At 36.1% G+C, this 13,955-nt stretch overlaps 1 protein-coding gene across 2 annotated transcripts in view; it reads right to left on the reverse strand.

Moving 5' to 3' along the window:
- RNGTT (RNA guanylyltransferase and 5'-phosphatase) overlaps positions 1-13,955 on the reverse strand; it is a 172,762-nt gene that overhangs the window by 103,234 nt on the left and 55,573 nt on the right. For both annotated transcript variants that reach the window (XM_058835956.1, XM_058835957.1), the window contains exon 11: positions 4,138-4,302. In XM_058835956.1, the coding sequence (XP_058691939.1) occupies positions 4,138-4,302 (165 nt within the window). The remainder of the gene's footprint in view (positions 1-4,137; positions 4,303-13,955) is intronic.

Raw genomic sequence — 13,955 nt, forward strand, 5'->3', positions numbered from 1 at the left:
ACAAGTCTTCTTGGCAATAAAAAACCTCCAGATGGTAATATTCCCTCTCCACTGAGATGCAGAATTCGAGATCTTCAATAAATAGACAGAGTATTTGACACTCCTGCATCCACCATTGTTGCCATGCAATTCTTCTGTCCCATGACTGCAAAGCTTGTCCACATGTTGTCTGTAGGGAACTTGGAGATACAAGACAGGGCTTTGTCATTTTCAGTCAGTGCTGGTTAACAGCTCTCTTGGCAGACACGGATGAGCAATGTCTGCATATTCTGCCCTTTATCAGGCTTCACTCTTTCATGCAAATACTAGTTTACAGCTGCCTCAGCTGCCTGCAAAATACATCATCAGCAACGTGTGCACTTACACAGTCTCCTGCATCATCAGAGGTCCTCAGCTGCTTAATTTTCCAAAGGAAACCATCCCAACAGAAGCTATGCCTTTATTGGTATAAACTCTGAACATTCCACATCTCCTAACTACATCAAAAGCAGTTTTAAAACGTAAAAATAAAAATCCAAATGTCAAATAAACCAGGAGAACAAAGTAAGTCACCTGTCAGTTCACAGATTTGACTGAAAACTTTTAAGAAGATCCTAGACCATTTAATCTTCTAGCAGAGATTACCTTGTCTCTAATCCCTCTAGGACAAGCTGTCATTTTAAAACCAGATAATAGTCCAAGAACTGACAAGTCATTGACATACAGCGTGCTAACATTTGCAAAAGGTTGCTCATTTGACCTGTATCATTGTTTAACCTTTAGCCCTATTGTTCCATTGAGAGTGATGGGCACAATTCTCCATGGGACCACAGACTGCACAGAAAGGAACTTTTTTCCTACTCCTGCTAGACAGAATTTTCACTAGACAATGGGCTTCAGTGATGATATCCAGACTGAGACTGTTGACACAAAAAAGCCTTGCAAGAGAACTGTCAGTTGTTTTAAGCAGGGGAAGCCAAGACCTGGACTATTTCCAAGAATTATTTCTATGCACCTGTACACCCTGTTCAATATAACGAAAACGTCTTGTTGAAAAGCCTAATATTCCTGTAAACACAAGGCCAAGGTTCAAAGCCTAAGAGTTTGAAGCATTTAAAACACTAACTAAAACTCAGCTTTTTCCACTGACTGCTGCAATCCTTACACAGTGGGTGGAAGAATTAGACCATATCATCTCTGAGTTCTGATGCAAATCCAAAAAGAAAGCAAGCTATGAAAAAAAAGGTGACCAATCATGCCAGTTCAATGACAAACAACAAAAATTTAACTTTGCTCAAAAATGTCTAAGAGAACATGGAAGTTACATTAAAAGGAAAAAGCTATCACAGAATACATGTGTTCCCAGCTAACACTAAAATACTAATCTGTGTTTGATTATAGAGGAGAAAAAAAGTAGTGATACTGCTTTCTTCATCAGTATCAGAGTTCAACAAGGCAACATTTTTAAAGACTCTGAGAATACACAATCTGTTCCCCAGTGATTGTCCATTTCTTTTGTCTTACCACTAAAACTCAGTCTTACAAAAAATAAAAGTCCATCCAAACATCTTAAAATAACAGTGAAAAGACGCAGCTCTTATTTCAAAATCCAAAACTAAATCCCAAGACACAACTACAAATGCTGTCATATTTAATAACTGCACTTTAAAAGTGCATTTCATTTCACAGTAAATTGATTTTCAGATTAGAAAAAAATCAGTCAGCACCTAACTCTGGTATTAAAGTTCCAAATCCATAACTCTAAGAACATTTTCATTATTGGATGTATTATATAACACAGCACAAAGTTCACTGCTGTTTCAAGTAAATACTTCCACTTTTTCACTGAAAGTAACTATGTCTACATGGAAAACACTCACTTTTTCTGGTATAATTAAAAGTTTTAGCCACTTTTTCTGCTATTAAATATAGCACTGAGGCTCCCGGCCTTTTGAGTCATCTTCCTACAGTCCACACCATCTACCACACATTTACTGATACATTATTTTTAATAAAAAGAATGGAATGGAATGTCTTAGATCATAGAAAGGAATTATGGAGGGAGGCTGTAAAAAAGAGATCTAGAGCATTCTCTTTTGTGGGGTTCAAACTGCATCCTGAGAACTTCAAAAATTAAAGCTTCTCAAAATAAAAATAGTATGTGAAGTACACTTGATGGGTTTCTTGATCCCGAGTTACACTGGGGAAAAAAAAAAACAAAAAAAACCACCACCAAACATCTCCAAATCATACTCCAAATGTTTTGATGAGGTACTCCAAACTCATTCTGATGAGGTATGGGTTTTCCACTTTTTCAGTCTTGAATATGCTTGTGCAATCACAGAGCCATCTCATCTGTGCCCAAAAACTTCTACCTCCATTGATCTTTGAAAAGAACAAGCCTTGTGGGTGACTTAAGAAGCGACATCTTCTCTCAGTGAAATACACTGGGAAGAAAGTAGGGAAGAAACCTGGGCTTAAAAAAACCACAGCTTCTCTGAGAGCACTCAAGGGTGTAAATCTTTAAGGATCTTGTGATGGTTTAACCCCAGACAGCAACTAAGCACCACAAAGCTGCTCATTATGGTCAAGAAAGGAAGGATCCTGTTAGATCCTGTCTAAAGATGAAAGGATCCAACTCTTATTGGGAAAGAAAAATGTCTAATTTTTTTGAACATAAGGAGAAGATCTACCTAAGCACATCCCACTTGTCATCCTTTAGGATCCATTCAGCAGCACCTGTCTCTGCAGAGGGACTGATGGATATGAACAGACTTAGAGGATAGAAGGAATTCCTTGTCTCCTTGCAGACCTTGCTGTCCTATAAACAGAGTTGGCAAACCCTCTCAAGATATTCATCATTGATGCAAGAGGAAGTCTGCTCACTTTTTAGCTATACTGATGAAGTATTCATCACTATGTTTGTTGCTATAGTTTCAGAGATGACTGAATAAAAATAGAATAAAGATCCTTTGGGCAAAACAATACCAATTTTTAAATAGTCCTTTTTCAGAAAAGGGCAAGGCTTCAATAGACTGGACTATTGTTTATAGTCTATTTTGACCATACACAATGAAAAATTCACAAAGTAATGATGAATATGAAAATGCAATCCTTTTTTCATTAAGGAAGTGTTACAGGAATCATACCCATCAAGTTCACACAAATAATGAAATGAAAAAGGTATTTTGAGGTAAGTAAGAGCAACAATTCTTATATTATATATTGATCTTTTGAGAATATATGTTTATGAACACTATTCTTTTGAGCAGAATAAAGATTTGAAATCTATTTGAACCAATAATTATTTCTCTTAAGTGTTTACCAATATTGCCTTAGATAAAACTCCACATCAATACTGGTACTGCTACCTAAAACTCCTTACAGTTATCATAGGGCATACAAACAATTCTCAAATATTGACATAAAACTTCTTGCTTATTGAAAATAATTATCAGATTTCAAGCCTCTTAAGAAGATTTCTGTTGTAGGAGTAGTAAAAAGAACATATTTCAGTAGGTAAGACTGATTTAAATGAGAACAAAAATATCCTAAAATGTACATTGTATAAAAAGAAAAATGTGTAACCTAAACTCCAAAATGTAGAAGGCTTCAGAGGCAGTCATGATTGGCACTTAAAACACCTACCTCGAACCAACCGAATAAAAAAAATAATCCAAGCAAAAAACACCAAAGAAGCCATATACCAACCCCAAAGATCCCAATAAATTAAAAGTGTATAGATATTCTTATCTCAAAGATGCCTTTATGGTGGTGGTAACACATTAGGGTAAAAAATTGTTGACTGAACTGCATTTGAAACACAATCATCTCAAACTCAGATTGCCATGTCCTTAAAGTTTTACCTGGTACTTCAGATATATTGATATTTTCAAAAACTGTTTTCTTAAAGCCTGAGATAAGTAATAAAACAACAACAACAACAACAACCCAAAAAAACCCAAAACAAAAAACCACAACACAAACCCACTTTTCAGATTATCCCAAGCTGCCAATCAGCCCACAACAATTGCTGAACATTTGGTTAGCAGAGGAACTCACTGGAAGACACAACAAAAATGCTGAGGGAAAACCTATACCTACCACTGTTTTACTTCTTCCAGTACCACAACATAAAACAACTGAAATCAAGCTTACCTTTCTAGAAGTGTAGATGTCGAAAAATGGTTTGTTTCGAACACCAAATGGTTCCTGTGCTTTGTCAATGAGACCACTTTTCATCTTTTCATGTCGTGGAAATATAATCTCCTTCTCTATACATGCAAGTCGAACATTAAAATCGCAGTCTCCAACAGGCTGTCCCTGCAAAGTTACAAAGTCAGTATTAAAATCAAACGGCAGATTATTTGTACAATCTAAGTTTTCCTAACACAATATTTAGAATCCAACGATACACAGAAGTATTACCATATTACTAAATTTTTCTCAAATGTGTGGTTTTCAAGCATTTTTTCTCAGGCTTTAAGAGGCTTAATGAAATGAAAGTTCACAGAAAGCTAGAAACCTATAATAGCATTCAAGCACACAAGAATTAAACACCTAAATACCTTTCAAGTTAAGCATAGCTTTTATATGGCAGCTATACTTCTCCACATAGCTTTCCTCTGAAGTAATTTTGATAATTTTGTTCACAATACTCTCAATGACAAAGCAACAAGATTTACACATTTAAGTGAACTCCTTGTTCCAACTGTAGTATATTGATGCCTTGAAAGAAACATTAATTAATGCTCATTTTTCTGTCATAGAAAAGAGAAAAATAGGTGCAGCTGGAAAATGTGCCAATAAACAATGGCTACAAAAACATGCAAGTTATTTGATGGCTCAGTCACAAAAAGGCAGCAAAACCCTTCGCTAAGCCTCAGCAGCATGCCCTGACCTTTCAAGATCTGAAATTAAACAGCAGCTTTACATTGCTCATTCTATATTTGGCGCATTGCACCAGATCAGTATGAGCGTCCAAAATGCGCATTTGTCAGATTAGTAACGGCTTGTAATGGAGTTTATTATATTTTGAGCATTAGATAGTGAGGAAAACATGCTATGGATATCACTAGAACAAAACAAGCAACTGTCAACTAATAAATTCTAAAGTTCGTTTCAATCAGAGGTGTCACTTTCACAGTAATGAAACACAAAACTCATAGATTTGCATTGTTACAAGTGTGATACAGCACTTGAAGTTATTTACATGAGAACATCCCTCATTTTGCCACCCTATTCACACAAGAAAATAATTTCCAAAAGCCATTCGTTTCATGGCCTACAGAGAATAAGCTCACAGAGCCTTGGCTTGCAAACCATAATTCTGCAAAAATTGAAAGCAATGAGCAAAGGAGACTGGGAAGGCATGGGACTCAAATCATCAATGACAGCAGTATGCTGAGCAGAAGAACCGGCTACCAGGTATCTCCTGTACTAAAGGCAGCTCAAAGGAAAAGCACTGCTCCAACATGCTTCAGGAAGGATCCAATCTGGTCAACAGGAAATAAGGCCAAAAAAGTAAATGGCAAAATGACATTCTGATGAGACATAAAAAGGTAAGAGAGCAAGTAGTACCTGAACAGGTATCTCAATTAGGAGAGAGAGTGCAAGTTTTAGACCAACATGAATTTAATCAGTTCTTTTCAAAATCAAATCGGCTTTCACCAAAGTCTTTGACATTTCATGCTCCCAAAGTGGCATTAAGCTTGTCTTGTATTTCTTTGCTAGCATTAGAACCCACTAGACCTCTATCAAAAGTCCTCAGTAGTTCATGACAACAGTTTTAAGAATTATGCATTGCTCCTATACCACATGCAACTCACAATCACTTTCTTTTAGGACTCTGCTTCAGTCTACATAAGAACAGGCAGCATGGCCACTATCACTCTGTGGTGAAGCACATCTTGTACAAGGCCTGTGGCAGACACCATGGGTGAAATGTCTCCTAATCTCTATTCACCAATCCATGCTCATGAAGAAGAAAGCTTAGCTGGCTGTTAATGTTGCCTTCAGTGTTGTCTTCCTTTCAAACATGAAGGTGTTATCAGTAAAGAGCCATTCAAATGAATGGAAAATAAAGAGTATGAAAAAATCCAAGCGGCTGGAGAGTGATTCACTCTTTATTCATTTCTCACAGAATACAGATGCATGATCTACAGATTTTTAAGTGCCACAGACAAAATGTTGGAAAATCAATCAATCAATCTTTTCTTCCTTCTTTTTTCCTTACTTTCTCTCTCCCCTATGTATAGCATACCTGACTACTCATCTATACAGTGACTGAGCTTGTCCTGGTTTGCACATGTAATTAAAACACAGAATTCCACATCTCACCTCCTGTAACAACTGAAGAACTGATTGAAGAATTCTTTCTTGGGAAATGTATACATATATTTTTATAACCTAAAAAAACCCCATAATTCTCTAGGTAGATTTCAGCAAAATCTAGTGCACATGCTCTCTTCCCTGTAGTACTTTTTCCACTCAGCCACATTTTATTAGTACGTCTGAAAGAGCAAATTAACTAATTAATATTTAATACATTTGAGCTTCCAATAAGCCAATAAGCAGTTAGGTTATTTAGAAAGCTTTTTTTACAATGACTCCTTCAAAAATGGTTTTGTAGAGCAGTTTAAATTTATTCCCATCTCTGAACAGTTAAATTAAAAGCTGAGGCAACTTCACATGCATCATAAACCAGCTGAATCACTTTCTTTTCCTTAAAATATTCCTTTCACTTTTCTCATCTACTTGGAACTAATTATTTCCTGCAGTTCTGCCAATCATATATTTCTATTTTAAAGCTTGTTAAGTAGAAGGGTATATTACAACTAGGTTCCATCAAATAAAGGTCAAAGCTAGGTTGACATTATATTGTAAGAGAAAGGAAAACACAGACAATGCTGCCAAGCTACTTCTTCAGCAGACTAGTAAACTAAGAAGTCAAAGAGTATTTCATTCTCACAAAAGCACAGGACATTAGCAATAAGAAAAGTAGCATATAATTGAATTTAACTCAAGGACATACTGAATAAAAGCAATGTTGGAGAAGAGTGGCTCTTTGTTATTAGACATTTCCCATAATTACAAAAAATGTTGCTAATATACAATTCATTTATCCCAGACATATCCAAAATCTTGAAGTGATAAAATTCTTTGCTTTTAGCAAAGAAGTAGGAGGGTAACGTAGGCTGCAATAAATAATTCAGAGACCTTGACAAAACCAGGAAGAGATTATTTAGTGTATAAAGCACACATTTAAAAGTTGTCAAAAACCAAGACATTGATGCATGTATAATCTAAACCCAGGCATTAAGTAATAGCATGTTTTTAGGTAATACAGATATTTTATTAACTTAAGCATTCAGATAATTAAGACCGTATTCCAACATGTAGGTTTTTACTTGCCTGAGAAGGATGAGGGCCACTACCACTTGACAGCATAGTTACTGAAGTACATTAGATGATAATTCCTGTTCTAAACATTTTTAACCTAAAATAAGTGTATTAGCAAAGGGTAAAACAAAAGTAACAAGTAGCATGTATCTCCTACCTATGCTAGAAAGTTACACTTCCCTCTCACTGTAAATAAAATGTATCCTAAAGCAAAATATCATTTAGACAAGCCTTAAGAGAAGAGTCATCTGTTGAATCAACACCTCTTCCCTGAGCAGCTGAGTTTTCTTCACCTGTTGAAACTCTGTGCATTGCCCACAGCATGGAGTGGGCTTGCAAAATATGGTTTTGATGTTAAAACATCCTCCACATAACTTCAAAACTTAAGATGAAATTTCTACTGAACTTTGAAACCAACCCAGGACTCAAAATTTCTAAATTTAAACTTAGGTTACTTCAAATTAACTTCTCCACAGAAATCATACATAACAAGTCATGTAAGAATCACAAAAATAAATGGGTTTAAAAACACTGGGTTTGCAGCTCATTTAATATCCATTGTCTTGAGCATATGGGGGAAGGCAATTTATTTGCTGAATGGAGATTAGAAGAAAAACAAAGGAAAAAAGTAAGAAAATAAAAAAATGCTACCACTAAAAAAACCCCCACCCACCCAACAAAACCAGTCCCTCTAACACGGTTCCAAATGGGTGCAAGAAGACAGAACTTGGACAAGTGTCAGGCTGTGGTCCTGCCCTTCACCCAGTTCACAGAGACCTCAGTGTTGAAGTCACAATCTCATGCTACACCAAGTGAGTAACTCAAGTCCCAGGTCATTACATACAGCAAGATGGCAGAAGTCACTGCCATGGGGATAAGAGGATAACGTGATTTCTGTTGTACATCCCACCTCTGTCTCCACAAGGAGAACAGAAAGGTATCTCAGAGGATCTACCATCACCATTCACATTTAAGTTTCCCTTCTCCTGTGCATCTAAGGTTACCTCATGGACAAAGCTCAGCGAATTCCACGAGCCTTACATGGAAAGTTCCTTATGTAGATGGACACAGTGAACACACCATGCTATACAGGCGCTAAATTCCATAAAAGTACTTCATCTTTTATTTTGGTATTTACATACTTTTTTCTGCAATGCAGCTATAGTGAAAAGCAAAATAATGCCTGGGCCTCTGGACACAGCTAATAACCAGCATGGTCCAGGATAAACTGAGAATATTTATTCTTTTCCTCCATGAGATATGGCTGAGGTCTACCCACCAGCAAAGCATGCTCCATTTGCTTCTCCAGAGCAGTACCTGAGATGCGAACAATTCAGCACACACACACAGACATTCGTTCTATGTTTGTCTTCACTTACTGAGCCAGAGCAAAACATATGTCACAACTGTCTTAGCTCTAATGATTTTGAGAGAAGAATAAAGAATAAGCTCAGCCTGATATTCTACCCTGTGTTTAATGTTATTATTGACAATTCAAGGCACCCACAGCTGACATCTGCCTTCCCAATGAAAGCCTGTAATTAGCTCTCCCAACTTATGGAGACCACTTCTGAAGTCTAATATTTTGCATTTTATATTAATGATCTGGCACACATTTCTTCTGACCATGGTTTTATAGATGCTGCATTTTTTGTACACAGCTTTATATAAAGGTGCTGTTTGAGTTTCCAAATAAGATTAATTCTTATACATTCAATACCTAAAAGGCTTTTTTAGTTTCCTATGAAATTTTCTTTTTCAAGCAGGATTAAAAGTAAAGTATTACAGAAATGAAAAATTTTATAGAATTGTGACCCTTAGGATTTTTATTTCGAAAAGACAAAAGGCATGACAGTCAGTAGAATCTAAAAATTAATTTTAAAATTTTTCCCGTTATTTAACTTTACAGTTTTGGGAGTTTTCACTCAAATATTCAAAACATGTATGACAAGAGCAAGGAATTCATCAGTTTCAAAATGTTTCTAAAGTTTATCTTACCATCAACGAGGTACAGCGTGTGAAATACTGTTTCAATTGTAACAATACAACCAGTGTGCTGCAGGAACATGATTACAATTTATATGTTGTTGTTTTGTACAATGAAATATCACACTGATTTATCACAGAACAGAAATGGTTTGAAGAATCAGACCTACTAAAAATATTGCTCAAAACATATATTAAATTACTGGTATTTCCTTAACAAACAATCACTGAAAATAAATTTTAAAATGTACAAAGGAAAGAAGTTAGTAGCCAATGGATAACACCAAGGTCTAACAAACATACAAATATAGCTCCACGGGTTTTTTTAATTAATAAACATAACTTGAACAAAACAGCAGGACTGTCAAAATTGTGACTGAACAAATATGACCAAAACAGAAAAAATAGATTGTACTACAAATATTGCTCTCTCTCTTACTCTTCTTGGATTGCTCAAAATTGTAAAGAGATAAACAATAAAAACCATAATACTCTGTAATTTCAACTGGATGATAAATTAGCACCACCAGGATTAAGGTAACATATACAAAGCAGAATATTTACAATCAGTTGAAGTGACTGAATTATGATTCTCATCACCAACACTGGGCAATAAAGAGGCAGAAGTATGGAAACAGGCATCTAGCAGAGATGAACACCTAAGCCCTCTCCTTTGAAAACAAAGCTCCAGTTAGGCACTGAAAGCTTAGTAGCTGCTATTTTCAGAGGACAGAAAACTCAGTCAAATTCACTGACTGCATGTACAGCGACTTCATTTAGAAATCCTTCTGAGCCCTCAAAACCAGAACTCAATAAGGGGATTTTACTGGGATGTAAATGATTAAAACAAAAAGGAATCCTGTTCCGTCTAGACTGGTTGCCTCCCCTCAGGTAATCTGAATAGATGAACTTCCCACTTCAATTACAGAAGGGGAAAGTCATAGTTCTAAAACACTCTAATTACGAAGCAGATGCGTCATTATCACCATGGGATATTTACACACAAAAAGATTGCATATGGTAATATAACTTTTAATAATTTATTTTACACTGAATTTAGGCTATCTTCAAAGTCAAACACAGGAATTTACTGCTTCAGTTTTTTCTAATTATTTTTCCTAGTGCTTGTGCTGCACATAGCATGGAAGTATTCTTACCTAAATCGCACCACCTAGTATATGTTGCAGTCAATATTTTCTCTTTCTACTTCTACTCTCCTCACACTCTCTTCCTTTCTATCAGGCATTCACAAGGACTCTTCATAGGAATAGGTATTGCTGGGTTTTCACACAGCTGTCTTTATGATAAAGAATTATCACTCCAGTGAATTAAAGAACCGTGGGAAAATTCCTTCATCTTAGAAACATTAGTCAAGTCCTTTCATACTTGAAAAGATTGTGGCACTAGTGTTTTTAGAATATAAATCACTTCATGGTATTTAAAATAGGACTGTCTAGTACAGTTAGTATGAAGTCTTGTAAAAACTAGAAAGGAAGAGAAAAAATGTAGTAACAATCAGCACTTATTCACAACGGCTTTCTTAGAAAAGGAACCACCTACATTGCCTAAACCATGATAGAACTAAAAATTAAGTATCAGCTTGTAACACCTGAAGACTTGTAAATATCTATCATTTCAGTACACAATCTGTCTTTAGATATCTAGTTCATTGTGTACATGGTTAGCTTATGAGTAAGAAACACTGAAAATATAATACTCATTTCAAGAGAAAGTGGTTTTCTTCTTCATATTTATTTAAATGAGAGAAATATTCTAAAAAGGATGAAAACACACCTTCACATTCTCTCCTACAGCATAACAGTCAGCCAGGCTATTCAAACATGTTATAATCATAGAATGGTCTGGGTTTGAAGGGACCTTAGTGATCATCCAGTTCCAACACTCTGCCATGGGCAGGGACGCTTTTCACTAGATCAGGTGGCTCAAAGCCCCATCCAACCTGGCCTTGAACACTTCTAGGGATGTGGCATCCACAACTTCCCTGGGAAAGCTGCTCCAGTGCTTCACAAAACTCACACTGAAAAATTTCTTCCTACTGTCTCATCCCAACCTGCCCACTCTCAGTTTACACCCATTCCCCTCTGTTCTATCACTACTGGCCCTTGTGAAAAGTCCCTCTCGAGATCTCTTCCAGGCTCCCTTCAGGTACTGAGAGGCTGCAATGTCCCCCTTAAGCCTTCTCTTTTCCAGACTGAATAATCCCAATTAGTCATGGAAAAGAAAATACTAGTGAGGTCCTGCTTTCAATCTTCATAAAACCAATCCTGAAATATATAGTTATATTTACTACATCCTTCTGATTAACTTTTACTATTTCTTTTCTGTAGTTCTCCCCTAGAAACAGGAAAAAGATGGCAAGAGACAAAGCTGAAAAAATGAAGTATTGTTGCTAGATTAATTGTAGGAAAGAAGTAATTAAAATTAAGTTAGGGAAACAAGATATTACAACATTGGAACACTCTCACTGCTTCCATATGACATTTCCTGAATACTGTATTTTGCCTATAGATTTTTGTTTTGAAATATATCAGACAAGGAAAGCCTGTTTAAGACTTCATTGCCAGTACTTAGAAAACTGGACCTGATAATGCAACTGGAAAACTCGCCCCACTGTAAAGTTTTTCACACCTTTCACTTCAGCTGTGATTACTGCCACATTTTTGAGAGATCTGAATATTTGCTTGAGACAGAAACTGGGTTTAAGTCCACTTGGCAGTTCCTATGGGAATGACTATCATAAAATGTGAGCTGAAGGAAACAGTGTTTCTATTTAATCCTAAATTTCCATAGCATAAGAAGATAAAAAGATACTGCAGACAAAAAGTGAAGGTTTATAAAGGTTTGAATCATAAGAAGCTGAAAATTGTTTAACAAAGACACTGAGGAAAGCTCTTTAAGGAAAACTTCTAAGAATGAAAAAAGTATTTTTTAACTTTATTCTCCAAATTGTATTTAAGGTTTAAAATATCTCAGTTATTTTCATTTAAAACCCAGCTTAAACTTTCAAGTGTGAATTCGTATTTTTTTATAGCAAGTTTCATGGTTTGCTGAAAAAGTATCACATCAGGGTAAGCAAGTAAGAATACAGACACAAACACCTGAAAAATATAAAGGATTTAGTATCACATTAACTTCTAAAGCTACTCTTGGAGAACTTCTTCTCCTGTATCCCTCTCTCAGGAGCAACACTTTGTGTCTCTTCCTCTGACAATTAGTGATAATCTGCCATTCAAAAAGTTTCTGGTGAGACATGCTTCATGTTGAGGTATAACAACACTTATATTTTGAGAATAAAACAAGACATGACAGAATTTAATTAACTCCCTTTCGCCTTTATATAATACTTTCTTAAGCCTTCTTTATTTTGGAAAACATGGAAAACAAACCACCTTTACTGTGATCCTTAGTGCCCTCTGGGTTGGGAAAAGAAGGATCAAAGTAATAGGTGTAAGGGAAAGAAAGCAAGAAATCAATGGGGTTTTTTATAGACTCTAACCAGCAAGTAAAACAAGTCAAGCTTCAAGCTAATTACATCACTAGAGAATGCTCCCCAACAACAAGCAGCTTGTTAGGTAAAAAAAAATAAATGCATGAAAACAGCAAAGACATCCTGGTCAGCATGTACTAATTATCAGTCTTCAACAATAACTGACTTTCTGCATGCATCATAGTGAAGGAGATCTTTATTAAAAAGGGATGCAAAAATGAACAGAAATGCTACTTTTCAGTTGTGGTGCACTTACTGAAACACAGGGAATAACTGAAGAAAGAACAAGGTAGCTGTCTGAAAGTTTACCAAAGAATTAAGATTTTCAAATTCTGCTGTTCAGATGTACAAGTCAAGTTTTAAATGATGGATAAAGGATCATCAACAGGGAAGGGGAATAAGGCAAGAAAGACTTTAAAATGACAACTTGCTATGATATGTGAACCCTACTTCACAGACCCAAAAGCTTCTGCAGGTTCACTCCCTTACTGTGTTGATTCTCCATCCTATAAGCCACTATTTGTTGCTCTTCCTATACTGTAATGCTGCCCCTTTGGAATTTGAGGATACTCAAATGCATTCCCTGGCCAGGCTGCCCTTGCTCTCAATAAACAACACCATAAAAACTGGAGGAGGAAGAAAAAGCAAACAATGCACCTCTCTCAGACTGACAGCAGAAACAACTGAGCGGATGGTCCATATTTCATTTACCCGACAGCCCTGAGCCTTGAAGGAATGAGGTGATGAATATATTGAGAGGCTGAGAACACAACACGCAGCAGGAGCACCAGTACAAGCATTTGGGTGTTTGTTAGGTAAGTCTTCAGAAGAAATAATCTAAAGGGTGCAAGAGCAAACATGCCCATAAGCATCCTTACTTTCCAGAGTACTATTAGTAACAAAAACATGTTAAATCTGTATTTTCAGGAACACCATTTGAAAAAGAATCTCAGAATTAAAATTAAGGGCAGAAGCGTGACTGGCAGCCAGGTGCATTTGTAAACAGAAGAGATGCAATTAAAGACCAGCATCTCTGAATTGTGCCCTCAAAACTTTCACAGTACAACTTTGAGGTAAGGTT

This window comes from Poecile atricapillus, chromosome 3 (assembly GCF_030490865.1).
Source record: "Poecile atricapillus isolate bPoeAtr1 chromosome 3, bPoeAtr1.hap1, whole genome shotgun sequence".
NCBI lineage: Eukaryota > Metazoa > Chordata > Aves > Passeriformes > Paridae > Poecile > Poecile atricapillus.